The sequence below is a fragment of the Chinchilla lanigera genome, unplaced genomic scaffold (genome assembly GCF_000276665.1).
Source record: "Chinchilla lanigera isolate Chin_1 unplaced genomic scaffold, ChiLan1.0 scaffold00067, whole genome shotgun sequence".
Taxonomy (NCBI): domain Eukaryota; kingdom Metazoa; phylum Chordata; class Mammalia; order Rodentia; family Chinchillidae; genus Chinchilla; species Chinchilla lanigera.
The window spans coordinates 7,904,986-7,921,408 of record NW_004955468.1 but is presented as its reverse complement, the minus strand read 5'-3'; the positions used below and the strand labels follow the sequence as shown (position 1 = coordinate 7,921,408).

The 16,423-nt window shown below is 49.9% G+C and overlaps 1 protein-coding gene across 1 annotated transcript in view; it reads right to left on the bottom strand.

Annotated features, from left to right (window-relative positions):
* Window positions 1-7,370: 7,370 nt before the first annotated feature.
* LOC102011427 (chromosome unknown open reading frame, human C19orf12) overlaps window positions 7,371-16,423 on the bottom strand; it is a 10,601-nt gene continuing 1,548 nt past the window's right edge. Inside the window, exons 2-3 of the mRNA XM_005400110.2 lie at window positions 13,317-13,486; window positions 7,371-8,611 (exon numbers count right to left, since the gene is read on the bottom strand). Of these exons, the coding sequence (XP_005400167.1) occupies window positions 8,346-8,611; window positions 13,317-13,486 (436 nt within the window). The 3' untranslated portion in view covers window positions 7,371-8,345. The remainder of the gene's footprint in view (window positions 8,612-13,316; window positions 13,487-16,423) is intronic.

The window sequence follows — 16,423 nt, the reverse complement described above, 5'->3', positions numbered from 1 at the left end:
CTGAGCTAAATCCCCAGCCCCTGTAATTTAGTTTTAATTGGGTTTTCTTTGTTGGTTTGGTGTTGGTTTTGGTTGGCACAGGGTCTCACTACAAAGTCTAGGCTGGCCTCAAATTCTCTATATAACCTAGGCTGGCCTTGAACTCATGATCCTCCTGCCTTATTTTCCCCAGGGCTAGGAATATAAGCCTGCACCACCACACCCAGCACAAATTTTAATTTTAATGCAGTCCCATTTACTGATGTTTTTCTTTTGTCACTTGTTTGTGTCATATCTAAGAAACCACTGATGTATTCCTATACTCTAAGGGGTTTATAGTTTTACTTCTTACATTTAGGCCTGCGATTTATTTTGACTGAATTTTTTGATGCGGTATAAGGTAAGGGGTCCATCTTTGTCGTTTTGCATGTAGTTATTCAGTTATCCCGACTATTATTGCTCCAGCCACCTGTCCTGCTCCCTTGCTGGAGAACTCACACACATATCCATGACGACGGGGCAGGGCCTGTAGAAAGGAGGAGATGGTGACCAAAAAACGCAGCCCAGAATGGCTGGAGCAGTGTCCTCGGGTGGGAGGGGCACAGGATCCGCTGCCCAGGGGAGGGGTGGCCTCACTCAAGAGCAAGGTCGCTGCAGGGTCCCGGGAGGAGAGATGGCTCCCCTGGCACAAATACAGGCAATGAGCATTCTCCTTCAATTACTTCCCTTTTCTCAGTGACACAGGAAGCAATGTCACCATCAGAGACAGAGGACAGAGGAGGGAAGGTTGGGAGCCTGAGGAGAGAAGCAGTTAGTGGGAAAGGAAATGGACTGGGAAGTATGGGATAATTGCCAGCGACCCTGCAGCCTGCTGTGAGGAAAGAGGCTGAGCTGAAGGTGAGGCCAGACCTTGCAGCCGCAGCGTCTCCTCAGCCACATGCGGAGGACAGACAGACGGCGGTGACGGGTGGCAGAGGTTCAGGCTTCCTCCGGGCCTCTGTGGCCAGGTTCTCTGTGCTCGGGGTAGGAGGACAACCGGTCCTCAGTGGCGGCCACAAACAGTGCTCTCCCGGGATGTTCAGGTCTGTCCAGGTCTGTCCAGGTCTGTCCAGGTCTGTCCAGGCAGGAGGTCTTCACCCACTTCCCAGGCGTACTTGACTCTCAAAGTGGCGGATCGCCCTGCCCTGAAATCTGGCTGGAAAGCAGGAACAGGGAAGCCACCGGCAAGCCTGTCACTCCCCCACTTCCCACCTTGTCCTTCCAGCTTGGTCTTCTGTGACAGATTTATTTTCTCACAGTTCAGGAGGCTGGGAGTCCACCAAGGTGCTGGCCTGATCGGGTTCTAGCAAAGGATCTTCTTCTCAGTCTTTATAGGGAGGAGAGTAAGAAAACTCTCCCATGTCTCCTCTTAGAAGGGCACTAATGCCTTGATGGGGGACCCACTCTTGTAGCCTCATCCAAACCTAGCTGTCTCCCCAAAGAACCCATCTCCGAATACCATCACTGTGGGCACGAGGGCTTCCACATATAAACTGGGGATGGAACGGGGACCCTTCTAGTTCACGGCCCCTCACAACCTGTTCGCGTGGTTTGGGCTGTGCTTTGGAACTTAAATTCTGGGGCCTCACCTCCAGGAGCCTGGTGACCGCAGGGGGCTCAGGAGGACACACATTCCTGAGGCAGCTTCCGGGGCTTGGGGATCCATTGCCAGGTATCCCTGTGTCTGACCTGGTTGCCTTTGTTTGGTTCAGAGACACATAAGTAACACCTTTAAAATGCTAACACCCCCCACACACACACACACACAGACTGTGCCTGCCTGTTCTGTCCCTCCCGGCTCTACTTTCCTGGGGCAGGAAGCCTAGCATTATTTGCAATTCCTCTTCTTTTCTTCTTCCTCCAAGCTCATAAGTGTGAATTTTATGTAAGGTAGACAATACATGCGGGGCTATTCCACTGATTTTCATAGACGCATTCCCATTTGCTATTTATTAAATCTGGCTATTACGACCCTATTATAATGCCCACAGATACAGGGTAACTCTTTCCCTGTTGTTCAACTTTGGAATCATTTCCCCCGCTTCCTCCTATCCTACACAGTAATGTTATGAATACCTTTTTTTTTTTTCTCTCCATTTGAATTGTTTTATTGGAATGTTTTCCCTGAAGTAAAATTGGTTGGCTAGAAAGTATGTACAATTTTATGGCTCCTGGGACTTTTTTCTCTTCAAGACACTCTCCCAAAAGACTATCACTCCGTGCTGCCTCCCATGTGCGTACAAATTCCTACCCTGCTTTCAGCTAGACCTGCCCGATTTGGAGTTGATCATTTGTATTTATTTTCACTAATTAATTAGTTTACAGGAGATATCTCTTAGATATTATAGCTGCATTTACTGAATTGCTAATAAGAATGATAAAGTCCTCTTAAAATCCAGAAAAATTAAATGAATAGCTACTACATCAATGGATTTAAAAAAAAAATACTTTTTTAGCCAGCACACTGGTGGATCCCTGTAATCCCAGCACCGAGGCTGAGGCAGGAGGATTCTAAATTCCAGCCCAGCCTGGACAATTTAGTGAGTCTCTGTCTCAAATTTTAAAATAAAAGCCAGGCGTGGTGGCGCACTCCTGTAACCCCAGTACTCGGGAGGCTGAGGCAGGAAGATTGTTGTGAGTTCGAGGCCAGCCTGGGCTACAAAGTGAGCTCAAAGCCAGCCTGAACTTCACAGTGAGACCCTGTCTCAGAAAGACAAAAATAAATAAATAAAGAATAAAAAAATAAAAAGGGGCGGGGGTTTGGGATATAACACAGTGCAAAAGGTCCTGGGTTCCATCCCTAGTACTGAGGGGCATCTTCCAATTTCTCCATTTTCCAGGGTTTGGGGGTACCCACAGCTGACCCCAAAGGTCAATCTGGCCGGCCCCAATTCTTGGTTGTCATAATGGGCCTGCTTCAGCTCATAACGCCATTTATCGGGTCTCGGCAACCTGAAACCACAGCCCCGGACAGCTCCTTCCCCGCAAGTTTCATTTGAGACCTGGCATTTAGTAATTGCCATATGTTGCTTGCTCAGGATGAAGACGTATTCTGTTTTATATGCAAAAATGTTGCAGGAGACCCGGCTGATGTTCTGCCCATGGCTCATTAAAACCTCAGGAAGGTCTCAGCCCTGCCTACAGGGAACCCATAAAGCCTCGTCCTCCCGGAGCGGCCTTCCTCGCCAGGGGACGCCGGTGACCAGGAGAGGGCGCTCGGGGAGAGGAGCGGGGCGCGCCCGGCGTGACCGCTAGATGGCGCCTTGCAACAACGAATGGACCGGACCCCAGTGCCTGCGCTCCGCAAGCCCAGCCAGACGTCTCCAACACAGAAGCACAGAAACGTTAATTCCAGCTAAAAATACACCATCTGCCTGTGAAAACCACGCTCGGCGCTGTCACGTCAGCACCCGAGGCAGGTTAATAACCGGCCCTGGAACAGATGGTTTCTTTTTATAATTACTGGGCTCCCACCCAGGCTGCCTGCCTGCCCTGCCCCGCAGGGACACGGGGACCCCCCAACCTGCGGTGTCAAAGCCACCTGGCCATGGATCACAGGGGCCCAAGCGGCAGCCCAACTGACAGCACGCAGATTTTAAGAAAGAAAGAGAAAGAAGGAAAGAAAGAAAGAAAGAAAGAAAGAAAGAAAGAAAGAAAGAAAGAGAAAGAAAAAGAGAAAAGAAAGAAAGAAAGAAAGAAAAGAAAAGAAAAGAAAAGAAAAGAAAAGAAAAGAAAAGAAAAAAGAAAAGAAAAGAAAAGAAAAGAAAAAAAGAGGAGAAACCAAGATCTCTGGGATCAGCCATCAAATTAGTAACAATTCAAGACCCCACTATTCCATTCCTTGGTGAGCATACAATGATCTGTGCGCACCCCATGTCTTGCTGGGAGAATGAATTACTGACACTGCCTCTCTGGGAGAATTTCAACTGAATGTAGCAACCAATTTTTAAAATATTACACGCTTTCTAAGCTAGCAATCTCACTGCAAAGACTCTCATCCGTCATAATTCAAAGACCATCAAAATCTAAAATATTGCTATGTATAAGGATGCATGCCTATAATCCCAGCACTTTGAGAGGCTGAGGCAGGAAGATTGCAAGTACAAGCCCAGTCTATGCAGTTTAGCGATTTAGTGATATCCTGTCACAAAATAAAAGATTTTTAAAAGGGTTGACTGATACAGTTCAGGGGATCTTCTCCTGAAGATCCCCTGAGGCCATGGATTCAAACTCAGTATTGTCAAAGAAAGAAAGAAAGGAAGGAACGGAGGAAGGAAGGAAGGAAGAAAGAGAAAGATTCAAAGTACAAAGAGAATAACACAAAAATGTTCACTGCAAATTATAATAGTAAAACTCTAAATAAAGGTAACACGTGTGTTTCAGCAGTTCGGTACAGTGGAATGCTACACAGCCGTTTCGCATGTGTACAAGGACATGAAATGACAGCAAAAATACTAAACATTCAAATATTAAATGATAAAACTGTGTAAAGAGGTATGTAGAGTAAAAATGCAAATATATTAGAAATATATACACATAGTATTTGAAGTTTTACAGGGAATATACCAAATTCCATAGCAGTGTTCAGGACGGTGGATTCTGTAGTGGTTTTTATTTCATTGTGTGGTTCTGGGTCTTCCCAAATCTTCAGCAATAAACATTGGCAGCTCAAAGGAAATGAAGAGTTTCCAAAGGCTATTTTAAAACAGAACTAGAGGGTTGGGGATACAGCTTGCCGGTGGCGCAGCACCTGCCTGGCAAGCGCGAGGTCCTGAGTTCAGTTCTCAGTACCCTCCCCCTAAAAAATAAATACAATAGAGCTAAAGGCACAGACAGAACAGCTCCGCCTCTGGAGACGAGCACGGGGCCACAAGGCAGCCGTCTCCCCTGCCTGCTAACCAGAGTCGGCTGGGGGAACCCTTCTTCAGTCTGTGTTCTCCAGTATTTTTACATTTTGCAGCAGGTGGTTATTACTCATTCAAACATAAACACACTTCTACAAAGACACAGAAATGTGAAGTCTAAATTTGCAGGAGCTGAGAAGAGGCTCTGCGGAGAAATCCCAATGGAAACCAAGATTTCAGCTCCCAGGATGCTGGGCTCTGGGTCTGAAAGTTCCCTGAGCCCTCAGCCACGAGTCCTGCCGGTGCGGGCGTCTGGCCGGCAAGTGCAAGGGCCTGAGATCAATTCCCAGTACCAAAAAAAAAGAACCTTAGATGTAGCACTGGCCGGGGACCCAGCAGTCCCCATCACCATCTGGGGCTTGTCCCAGGGCAGCAGGCCCGGGCAGAGCCCTTAGTGATCACCAGGTCTCAGACCCGCGTCCCCCGGGCCCGGCCTGGCAGCTGGGACCCCGCTGATGAATACAAATGGGTAGGGTCCAACTGCCTGGCCGAGGGACTCCACGACAGCCTGGCTCCTCCAGGGGATGCGTGAGCACTGCAGAGTTCACCACGCTAGTCAAGGTGGGAAGGAACCCCTCACACTGAAGCCCGGGACCAGAAGCGTTTATTCTGGTTTCCTTTCCACCTATCTGCAAATCATTGTTTTCTCCTTCACACTGAAAAAGAGGACTACTTTGGACCCCACTAACGCTATAACAAAGTGACTAGTGGCCGTGTCCTGACATTAGACTTTTTAGTTCAAGAGATGAGGTGAGGGTCTACTCAGCACAAAAAGCAGAGCTGATGGCCCGACAAGAAGCTCACGCCCAGTTCTCAGTGACAGAGAATCCCTCCCACCCCTGCCCTGGCCCTCAGGAACACAACTCCAGCGTTACGTAAAGGACCCGGGCTGGTCAGCTCCAGGAGGGTGACTCTGTGCCAGGGCACAGGATTTGTGCCGGCTGAGGCACGCCGAAGAGCAAGCTCTCTGGGACAAAGGCTCCATGCTTCCGGATCGGCCCTGGGGTAGAGTTTACCCTGAAGCTCCCTTTACACCGTGGAGCGCAGGCTACTGAGCTCTCCCGAGCTGGCGCTCAGAAGCGCCTCCTCTGCACCCCTGGGAGGGCCCCTGCTGCAGCCCTTGGGCCTGGGGATGAGAGGGCCCTGCTGCCAGCCTGGGAGGGCAGGCCTCTGGGACGGAGCTGGGGGAGCTTCCTTCCATCCCTTAAAGCCACAAACCAGGTACCTTCCTGCTGGTTTTCGCGTAAGCCTGCAAAGTCAGAGACCTTACACAAAATCCACAGGAAAACGACTTTTCAGAAAAGCTCATTGTGACCTGGTGACACGGTCGAGGAGCAGTTCTGACAGTGGAGTGACACGGCACCAGGGCAACCCTCAGCGGCCTGCCTCAGTCACCTTCTATCGCTGAGACGCCATACCCGACACCCACATGTAAAGGAAGGAAAGTTTATTTTGGCTCAGTTTTAGTCACGGTTGGCTGGTTCTAAAGAAGAAATAGCATGGCAGAGGGGGGCAGTGGAGGACCAGGGAGAGTGGGGAAGGAGGAGCCAGGGCGGGAGACCTTGCTGTAACATTTCCAATAGGAACAGGAGATAAAAAGAGGGAAGAAGGAAAGGTTAAGGGCCGGGCATGGTGGTGCAGGCCTGTAATCCCGGCACTCGGGAGGCTGAGGCAGGAGGATCGTGGCGAGTTTGAGACCAGCCTGGGCTACAAAGTGAACTCAAGGCCAGCCTGAACTGCAGAGTGAGACCCTGTCTCAAAAATACAAAAAAAAAGAAATGTTAAGTTAAATTTGTGACAGGCCTTTGGCCTGGACTGAGCTCATGCACACCGGACCCAATGGGCCAACTAAAATGGACTCACTCGTCCTCTTTAGGAGAAGTCAAGATAATAAGAGATAACAGCTGCCAGGCGTGGTGGCACACGCCTGTAATCCCAGCACTTGGGGAAGCTGAGGCAGGAGGATCTCTAGGAGTTTAAGGGCAGCCTGGGCTACATGGTAAGTTTATGGCCGGCCTGAAGTACCTAGTCAGATCTTGTCTCAAGAAACCAAAAAAGAGAGACAGACACAGAGAGAGACAGAAATGTTAACAAGCCAGCTTTTGCTAGGGCAGCAAGGCAGTTTCCTCTGCTTTAGCCTCTACAAGGAAAGTCAGTTTGAAACTACATTTTCTGTTCTGCTTCTGATTTCCCTCAGCTTTTTCTATTTACCTCCTCTGCTTGGCTCTTCCAAATACTCATTCTATTTTGTAGGATAAGGTACTGCCTGATTCTGCAAATGGGAATAAAATCCAAAGAAGATCTCTCTGGGTCTTTCTCTCTCTTTTCTTAAGACTGGGTTTCATTGTTTTCTACCTTTGGTCTTGAACTCCTGGGTTCAGGTCATCCTCCTGCCTCAGCCTCCCGAGTAGCTGGGACCAGAGATGCATTCCACTGTAGCCAGCTCAGTTAAGATCTTTAAATTCGTTGTAATTTTGCCTTTGACACAAGTAAATTATAAGTTGTGGTTTGTCTTCTGAAGCAACAGAGCTGAGATGGGGAACAGAAGGACTTACTTTAGATAAATGTGGCCAGAGCCAGACATGGTAATACACGCTTTATAATCCCTGCACATGGACGGCTGAGGCGGGACTGCCTGAGTTCAAACCCATCCTGGGCTACAGCGAGAAAACTAGTGTTTGAGATGAAGCTGGGCATCGTGGTGCAATCCTGTAGTCCCAGCAACACAGGGCGATCACCCAAACCCAGGAGTTGGAGGTCAACCTGGGCCATAGGGCAAGACCATGTCTTGGGGGAAGAAATATTTGAAGTGATATTGAACCTAAGTTGAGAGAACAACAAAGAGCCAGAATAACAGTAATAAAAGAACTCCCATGACTTCTGAGAGGGGAAGGCAAGGCCTCAGGGTAGGAGGGCCAGGCCCGCAGCCACTGGGAGGAGGGGTCCAGTGTGCGTGACTTTTGTGGCTCAACCTCCTTCCCCAAGCGACTGTCCAAGTCACTGGCAGGGCAGGGCACACTCAGCAGGTAACAAAGTTCTGGTGACAGGGGCCCGGAAGAGGAGCCAACCTCACAAGATGAGGAGGCCCGGAAGTGCAAGCTGACTTCCCCAGGCTCCTGTGCAATCAAGAGAGGATTTGGAGAGCGGCCACAGGCCCTGCAGGAGGCTGTCCTGGCTTCTGCAGCAACCCAGGCTGCTGGGCAACATGAACACAAATAGCACAAAACACAGCTTCCTCAGAAACAGTCGCCGGGCCGTGACGCAGCCCGGCTCTGGCCTCTGCAGCAGCACCTTCGGCTCCAGCGTGAGGTGACACGCGGATGACGTGTGCCTTCCTCAGGGGGATCTGCCGGTCTCCTCTGACTGCCCCGCAGCACAGCCCTCTGACAGTCACAGCGTCACCCACTTCCCCAGCGGGGCGGCCTAGTCGTCATACCGAACTTCGGCTCGCAGCTCCCTGGTGACGTAGTTCACCAGCATGGCCAGCAGCTGCTGCTTCAGGGCCTCGCTGCCCAGGACCAGCGTGGTCAGCTGCACGGCGTCTGTCCAGTCCAAGTTCCGCACGATGGCCGCGGCTTCGTTAAAGAGCTTCTGCTGCTCGGCGGGGGGCAGCTCCATTAGGATCTGAGGAACGGGCTTAAACTGTCCACTCGTCATCCAGGCACCGAGGAGACCCCCGACGGCGCCGCCTAGGAAAGCAGGAAGGGTTCAATTAGTCAGGCCTCACTCTACACGCTGGCCTCAGGCTCTCGCTGAGCGCATGTCCTCCTTCGTGACGAATGGGGACATTGGTGAACAGGTCAGAGTGAGCTCGGCTTCCCCCCCACTCTGCCAGGCAGCACAGCGGGCAAAGGTTTATGCGGCCTCCAGTCCCTGTGCTCAGTTAATTGAACCCTCACTCAGGCAAAACAAAGCAGAGGCCACCTCCACCTCAGGACTGTGCCAGCTGCAATCCTCTTCAGGGCCGGAAGAAGGCCCTGCATGCGTCCCAGGAAAGTGTCCCGCTCATGACTAAAAAGGGCTGAAAGGAAAATGCATTTCTGAAGAAAATTATCTCCCTGGTGAGGCTGGAATTTCTCTACTGGTGGCTGACAGGAAGCCTGACCTAGAGCTGGGCAGGGAACTCCCAAGGCTAAAAGACCCTGAGAACAGAAAAGCAGGATCTTTCTTGAACATTTTCACACAGCCGCTCCAGTTCTTCTGATAAGTAACGAATCTAATGTAGTTTACTGTTCCTCTTTATGCTGTCTAACAAAGGCACAAACCTTTCTTAAAACTCAAATTCCCTGTCAAAGCTAAGGCATACTATTCTGGGACATGAAGGTACACTGTAATGGAAAGTTCCACCTACCCAGGCCACACACAGGATGGCACAAGGCGAGGGACAGTGTCCTGGGGCAGGGTCTCAAACTCCAGTACCTTTAGGGGCCAGGTGGGTGAGCCAAAGGAGTGAAGCGGACAGAGCAGCCCTGTGGTGAACCTGGGGTGCAGGGTCCCCATCCCCAGCTGCGGCCCTACGCCATGCAGAACACCAGACGTGTACCTTTAAAATGTTTCGCAATTTTTAAATATCAGCAGTCAGATATTTAAAGATGCAGAGTGGCTGGACCTACTGACTCACTCCTACAGAACAGAACAGGAAACAGAAACTTACAGTGGAAAAGCCCAGCACCCAAGACCTTGACCGAGTGATCAAGTTCAACATCCCTGGTGATGTCACATGGCTGTCCTGTCCCCCTGGACCGAAGGAAGAGGAGGACATTTCACCTCCAATGTATTCTTCCCAAAAACCCGTAAGCCCAGGCTAACCAAGAAAAACACATCCGATGCACCCAAACTGAGAGCCATTCTATAAAATATCTGCTCTGTGCCCCTCAAAAGGATCACAGTCACGGAAAAGCCTCTTGGCCTGAGAAACTGTCATAGACCGGAAGAGATCAGAGAAACAGCGCAATTAAATGCAATGTTGCAAAGGCAGGGGAAGGGTGGACAGTGACCTATCAGCGTTGGTTTCTCAGCTTTGACAGTAAGCCATGGTCCGTGTCAGCGCCGGGGAAACCAAAGAAAGGTGAAGGATGGGGCGGTTATCCTCCACGCAACCTGGGCAACTTCTCTGCACATCCATTATTATCGCAAAATGAAAAGTTTGCTTTAGGTCCAAGTTGCAGGCCAATGACCCCAGTTACCCCTGTGAACACGGCACTAAGAGCTGCCCTGCCGGCCTGCTCTGCTCATGGTGCATAAATTCCCAGAGAAGCTTGAATGGAGAACAGCAGAAAATGGCAGTGGGACAGCAGGAATGAGCACAGGAAGCTTTGGGCCATACTGTTTCCTGAGGTCTGCCGAAAGCTGGGATGGAAGTGAAAAAGCAAGACGAGTCCGGTGCTTGGGAAAGGGTGAAAGCCGCCAGCGAGCTCAATCCCCCTCTATCAGGAGGAAAGCTGTTGCAGAGAATCCTGGGCTCGTCTACAAATCCTGCTATGAGGAAGATGATGGGCTGATAAAGAGGCTGCTGAGTCCCTGCAGAACTAGATGAACGCGTGAGTGAAACAGCGTCTGAGAAACACATAAAATCTATTGAGGGGTGAAAGCAGCACCCCTACATTAACTAGTATGAAATAACTTTCTCCAGCAGTGTTGTCTTAAATTAGTGGTAGACAGAAGGCTTAAGATAACAACTTTTAGAAATACAGGTGGGCAAGAGACTACTCTCCACGCTGCTACTGAAGAAAATAGCCCTCACCTTCCTAATAACTGCAGATAAACAGCATGCATCTTTCTTGTACCTTCTGAGTTTTAGATTAGGCTACAAGCTTTTTGATTTTTTGGGGGGACAGGGTCTTGCTATATAGTTCAAGCTGGCCTTGAACTCATTATGTAGTCCAGACTGGCCTCACAGAGATCCTCTTGCCTTGACCTCCAAAGTGCTGAGATTACAGCTGTGCCTAGCTTAGGGTGTAGGTTCTGATATTCAGCGTTCAGGAAATGATCCACTGTAAAAAATAGTTATTAAAAAAAACGTAGAGCCGGGCATGGTGGCGCATGCCTGTAATCCCAGCACTCGGGAGGCTGAGGCAGGAGGATCCAGGAGGATCGTTGTGAGTTCGAGACCAGCCTGGGCTACAAAGTCAGCTCAAGGCCAGCCTGAACTGCATAGCGAGACCCTATCTCAAAAAGACAAAAAAATACATAATAAAATAAAAAATAAAAAAAATGTAAAGGGTAACTGTTCTCAGAAGCCTTTTATAATATTGTAGCTTGCTGATTCCTCCCTGCATTTGGGTCAAAACACTTAAGTTATCTTCCCCTTGGAAATACAGGGAGGAGAGGAAAGTGTCAGCTGCACATGGTCAGAAGAAGAATGATACCGTCATAATTTTACAATACACTCAATTTGCCAGTGCTGTTTTCATACAGTGAAGCAACAGCTTTGCAGCACAAGAAATAAAATATTCAACTCCTCAAAAAAGAAAGAAAAGAAAACATTGTTTTACATAAAGCAACCTGGGCCAAAGAGAAGCCACCCTGGTGCAGACACCGCCTTTGGTCCCAGGACCAGGCCCTGCCTGTGTCCTCCCAGAAGGAGAGGAGCGTGCCGGGGAGCTGAAGCCAGCTAATTTACAACTTTTACTGAACTTTTCCCCATGACACCAGTGAAATGCGTAGAGCCGACAAGAGTTGCACTCCTCTGCACTAAACCTTTATGAGAACATCAATATTTGATTTAGAGCAGCACTTAATGCAAAGAGCCGCCAGGAATATCACCCAGCAAATGACTAGCTCTTCGGCAAAGAGAAAATTCCTTTGTTTTCTGGGTAAAATGATGCTCCGACCCATGACCGGGGTCTGGAAGCATGAAGTCTCCCGGGTTCTCCTAGCAGACAGCCCCTTCTCCACCGGCTTTGACTCAGTGTGAATAAAGTATGTGCTCCCAGATGGCAGCTGGGCACAGCGCTCGACAATGACCCCAGGAAGGTGCCCCATAGCTGGGGCTCGAGCATTCAGAATACCATCGAGGGACAGGGAAATGGCCTTGTCTGCTCCTTTACTGCTTCCTTCCCAGATGGGAAGGAGCTGAAGTCAGGATTTGAGAATTCCCCAAATTTGGAAAGGGAAGTACACACTGGCCAGGTCTGGGGCCACCCCGACACTTGTTTTACGCCCTGTGTGGCTCTAGCTTAAGGAAATGTCCTTGAATGTCAATCTTGCTACCAAAGGGAAGAGCAGAGCGGGAAGACTGGGCATCGAACAACCTGGGCATAGAAGTGGTTCTCTCTCCAGTCCACATTCACGAGGTGGCTGCGACCCAGGCTTTCACCACACCCGAGCAGGCATTCTGCGAGTGTCTGCCTGGCCCAGCGCGGCAGAGGCCCAGCCATTTACGGCACCACCAGTTGAACTGTGGTGCAAGCCCCACCAGAGGCCCTGTCTCAGGGCCCCGGAAGGTGGCCGGGGCCTTCGGATTCCGTCCCTGAGCCACACAGCTCTTACAAGGCTGGGGACAAGGGAATTCTTCCTGCCCCTAACCCAGACAGAGGACTTCATCTCAGCTCCATGGAGCCACGTGTTCATTCATCGCTAGAAACCGCTTCCTAAACTGAAGCAGGCGGGGAGTGAGAGGCAGAGACGCCACCAACAGCAACTGCAGCTCCTCGCTGGTCTGCTCCTTTCGCTGCAGCGGACGCCGCACTCTCCCACTCCTCCTCAAACACAGAGGGAAGCATCTCTCCCCTGCTCTGAACACGCTGCCGGGAAAGGGGGAAGCTGGCCAGGAGCTGCCGCTCGCATCGGCTCAGAGAAGGGGCTCAGCAACCCCAGCGTCCCCACCAGGGCCCTGCCGACGTGACAGGACAGTGACACGGACAGGTCCCTGAAGGTCACAGGCACCTGTCTTTGGCCTCCAGGGTTCCTCCCTGGGGAACAGCGGGGTCAGTGCCTTGGGACCCTCCACTTGGAAAGGGTCCTAAAGTAGCTGAGGCACACAGAAGCCACAGCCAGGAGTATGCTGCCTTTCTGAGGCATTCACAAAGACGCTTGTTTCCTTGCATGTTTTACTTTTTTCAGTCCTGAGGACTGAACTCAGGGCCTTTCCACTGAGCTACATTCCCAGCCCTTATTTTATTTTTTATTTTAAGATACTAGGTCACCCAAGCTGAGATCAAACTTAGAGACCCGCCTGCCTCAGTCTCCCACAGTGCCTGGATTACAGGTGTATACCACCATGTCCAGCTAACATAATGGATTAGATACACAAAGATCATCTCACAGAGGCAACCTGAACTCTGCAAACCCCCCGCACAGGCATCACTCTTACAAGGCAGTCCTTGCTATAATTTCAAAGATCCTTTTGTGATACGGCCAGGGCTGGCCATCCAGGGGAGACACCGCACTTACCAACAGCTAGTCCCGGTGGGCCACCGACCAAACCACCAATGAAGGCCACGGCCCCTGTGAGCACAGCGCCCTTCCCAGAGTGCTTGACAGCTGCCTTCATTTTCCTCTCCTGCGAAATGGTGCAGAGCAGCTTCATGATGTCATCCACCATGATGGGCATCTCGGCAGACCTTAAAGGTGAATTCAAGGGCAGAGCTCTCATGAGAACAGGAAAACTTCCACCTAAACGTTACTCTTCCGGGAGCTCGCAGGAAGGGCTGTCATTTTCTGGAAAAGGCAATAGCTTGGCCCTGTGCATGAGAGACCATGTCCAGTTGCGTGGAAAGTTCTGTCACGCAGAGGCGGGCCAGCTGCTAGGTAATAGGCAAGCAGAGGCAGCAGAGCGGGCCCAAGTTCTCGCATCTGATGAACTTCAGACTAGTGACAGACCAAACGCAGCCCTGGCCGCATGGTCTACCCATTATCCTGGGGAGGCAAGGCTGACCCAGGGCATCAGCGGCCATTCAGTTGGCTCAGGACGTCCTCAAACACAGGAAGTCCCAGCCAGGCCCTCTTTTATGTGACTGGGCATGTAGGCTAATACCAAGCCAGAGAAAAGCGAATTCTGGGACCACACTGGCGTTTGCCTGCTTTGTGAGCCTGAGTGTCACAGACCTGGCTTTCAGATGGAAATAAACCAACCCCAGGCTGCATCCGGTAAGGTGCAGGTAGGGTGGATGCAAAGTGACAAGAGTCTGGAAGAGTGCAGGCTATGTGTCACGACTTCCTGAAGCAACAACTCTTAAAAGGTCATACAGGTCTACACATGAGGCATTAAGGTTGTATCAAGACAAAGGTGTAAGATGAGCAAGCTCAGCTGGCTGGGGTGGTGCACACCTGTAATCCCAGCACTTGGGAGGCTGAGGCAGGAGAACTGCTGTGAGTTTGAGGCCAGCCTGGGCTATATGATGAGCTCAAGTTGAGACTGAACTATATCACAAGACTTTATCTCAAAAAAAAAAGAAAGAGCAAGCTGACAATAAAGAATTTCAGGAGTTTGCAACATAGCTGGAAAGATGGACAGATGGACCTTTTTTGTTTTGTTTTGTTTTGTTTTGTTTTTTCCCCGTACTGGGAATCGAACTCACGACGTTGCGCTTGCCAGGCAGGTGCTATGCCGCTGAGCTAAATCCCCAGCCCCCTCTTTTTTTTAAACTTTTCTTTTTAATAAAAAATACTGGTACTGGGGATTCAACCCAAAGATTTCATACTGAGCTATATCCCCAGCTTTTTTTACTTTGAGACAGGTTCTTGCTAAGCTGCTAAATTGTCTGGGCTGGGCCTCAAACTTGCAATCTTTTTGCCTCATCCTCCCAAAGTGCTAGGATCACAGGGCTGGTCAGACAACCTTTAGAACAATAAACCTGGGGGAAAATGAGGTAGGACAGAGGAAATAAAGATAGGTAAGAAGGGGATAAGGAAAAGCACAACTAAAAACTGTACTTTGTAGAAGACTATAACTCCGGCACACAGAGTTACCCACAGTTATCTTGTAAAGGTCATTTTTTTTTTAAAAGTTTGTCTATGCTTCTTTTTGTCTGGGCCCATCATACCCAAACTCCCTTAAAAATACCTTAAGTTCATAGGTTAGTAACATAAACCTGGTAACATAAAGTGCAGAAACCTGATCATAAGATGAAAAGAGTGCAAGAGTTCAAAGAATAGTTTTTAAACAAAATATCTTAGTTCACCCATCCAAAAAAAAAAAAAGATGGGGCTCATGCCTTTCACCTGTAAAATGGTCCATTATCTTTTCTGTGGAGCAGGCCCCCAATCAAGACCAAGATAGAACTTCCATAGATTCACAAATTCCACCACCAAAAATACACAAATAGCTGGGTGTGGTGGTGCACACCTGTAATCTCAGCACTCGGGAGGCTGAGGCAGGAGGATCATGCGAGTTCAAGGTTAGCCTGGGGTACAAAGTGAGCTCAAGACCAGCCTGAACTGCATAAGAGAACCTGTCTGAAAAAGACCAAAAACAAACAAACAAACAAATATTCCTGGCTTCCAACTGTAGCGCCTCTCTCTTGAGGGCCCACACTCTATTTCTTTGAGTGTGTACTATTAAACTGCTGCCTAATAAATCACCTTATGCCTCTTCTAAAAAATTATCTTTAGAAGAATTGTCTGGGGTCACGACACTGCCACGCTGGCAGGAAAATACCAGACAGAGGTGTGACCAAGGGCAGGCTGGGCTTCCCCACCACCCAAGAACAGGTAGGAAAGGAGAGCCCAAAGCTGACAGGGCCCCTTGGGGGCAGGGAAGGAAAATAAAAGCGGCAGAGCTTCTCCTCCGAGCTTCTTCTGCTGGGCCCAAGATTCCTCAGCACCTTTTCACCTCAGCGGACCTCCTTTTCCTTACAGACTGAAGCTGCTGCTAAAGGACTGTGATTAAGGAAATTCGGGGCAGAGTCCATTGCTCAGTGGCTTTTGGTTTTATAATATCTGGATCCAAGAATAGGCCAGAATGACAAGTCTCTAACACAAAATCGTCCCTTCTCAATTCAGGGAGAAAATTTTGAACTCTTAGAACAAAGATCTCAGATCCACCCCATTGTGGGACAGAGGTAGCCTTCTAGTACTTCCCTGTACCCCAGAAGGGAGAGTGTGCTCCAGCCCCCACAAATTCCCCTTGCTTTTTCCTTTTGATATCCTTTAGACAGAGGCCGCCCTCCCCAATGCAAAGGATGCACTTAAGGTCTTGTGAATCGGCCAGTTCGGGCAGGGCAAGATTCTGCACCTCTGAGCTTACTTTGGGAAGGATGCTCGATGTCTGTTACTCAGTCTGTGAACTGAAGTGTGGGCTCTGAGAGGCAGGGAGAGCTCAGGAATGCCTGCCCCTGCGCCCGCTCTGACTGCCTTGTGGCCTGGGTATGCCAAGACTTCCTGCTTTCTGGGGCCCCTGTGTCTAAGCAGACTCCAGATGACAGCCTCTTTCCCCTGTTCTAGTGATCAGGACATGTCTGCACACAAGGCAGGACAATAAATTCACAGAATTACAGGGAAGGCATTAAACATGGCAGATTTGGCTGGGCATGGTGGCGCACGCCTGTAATCCCAGCACT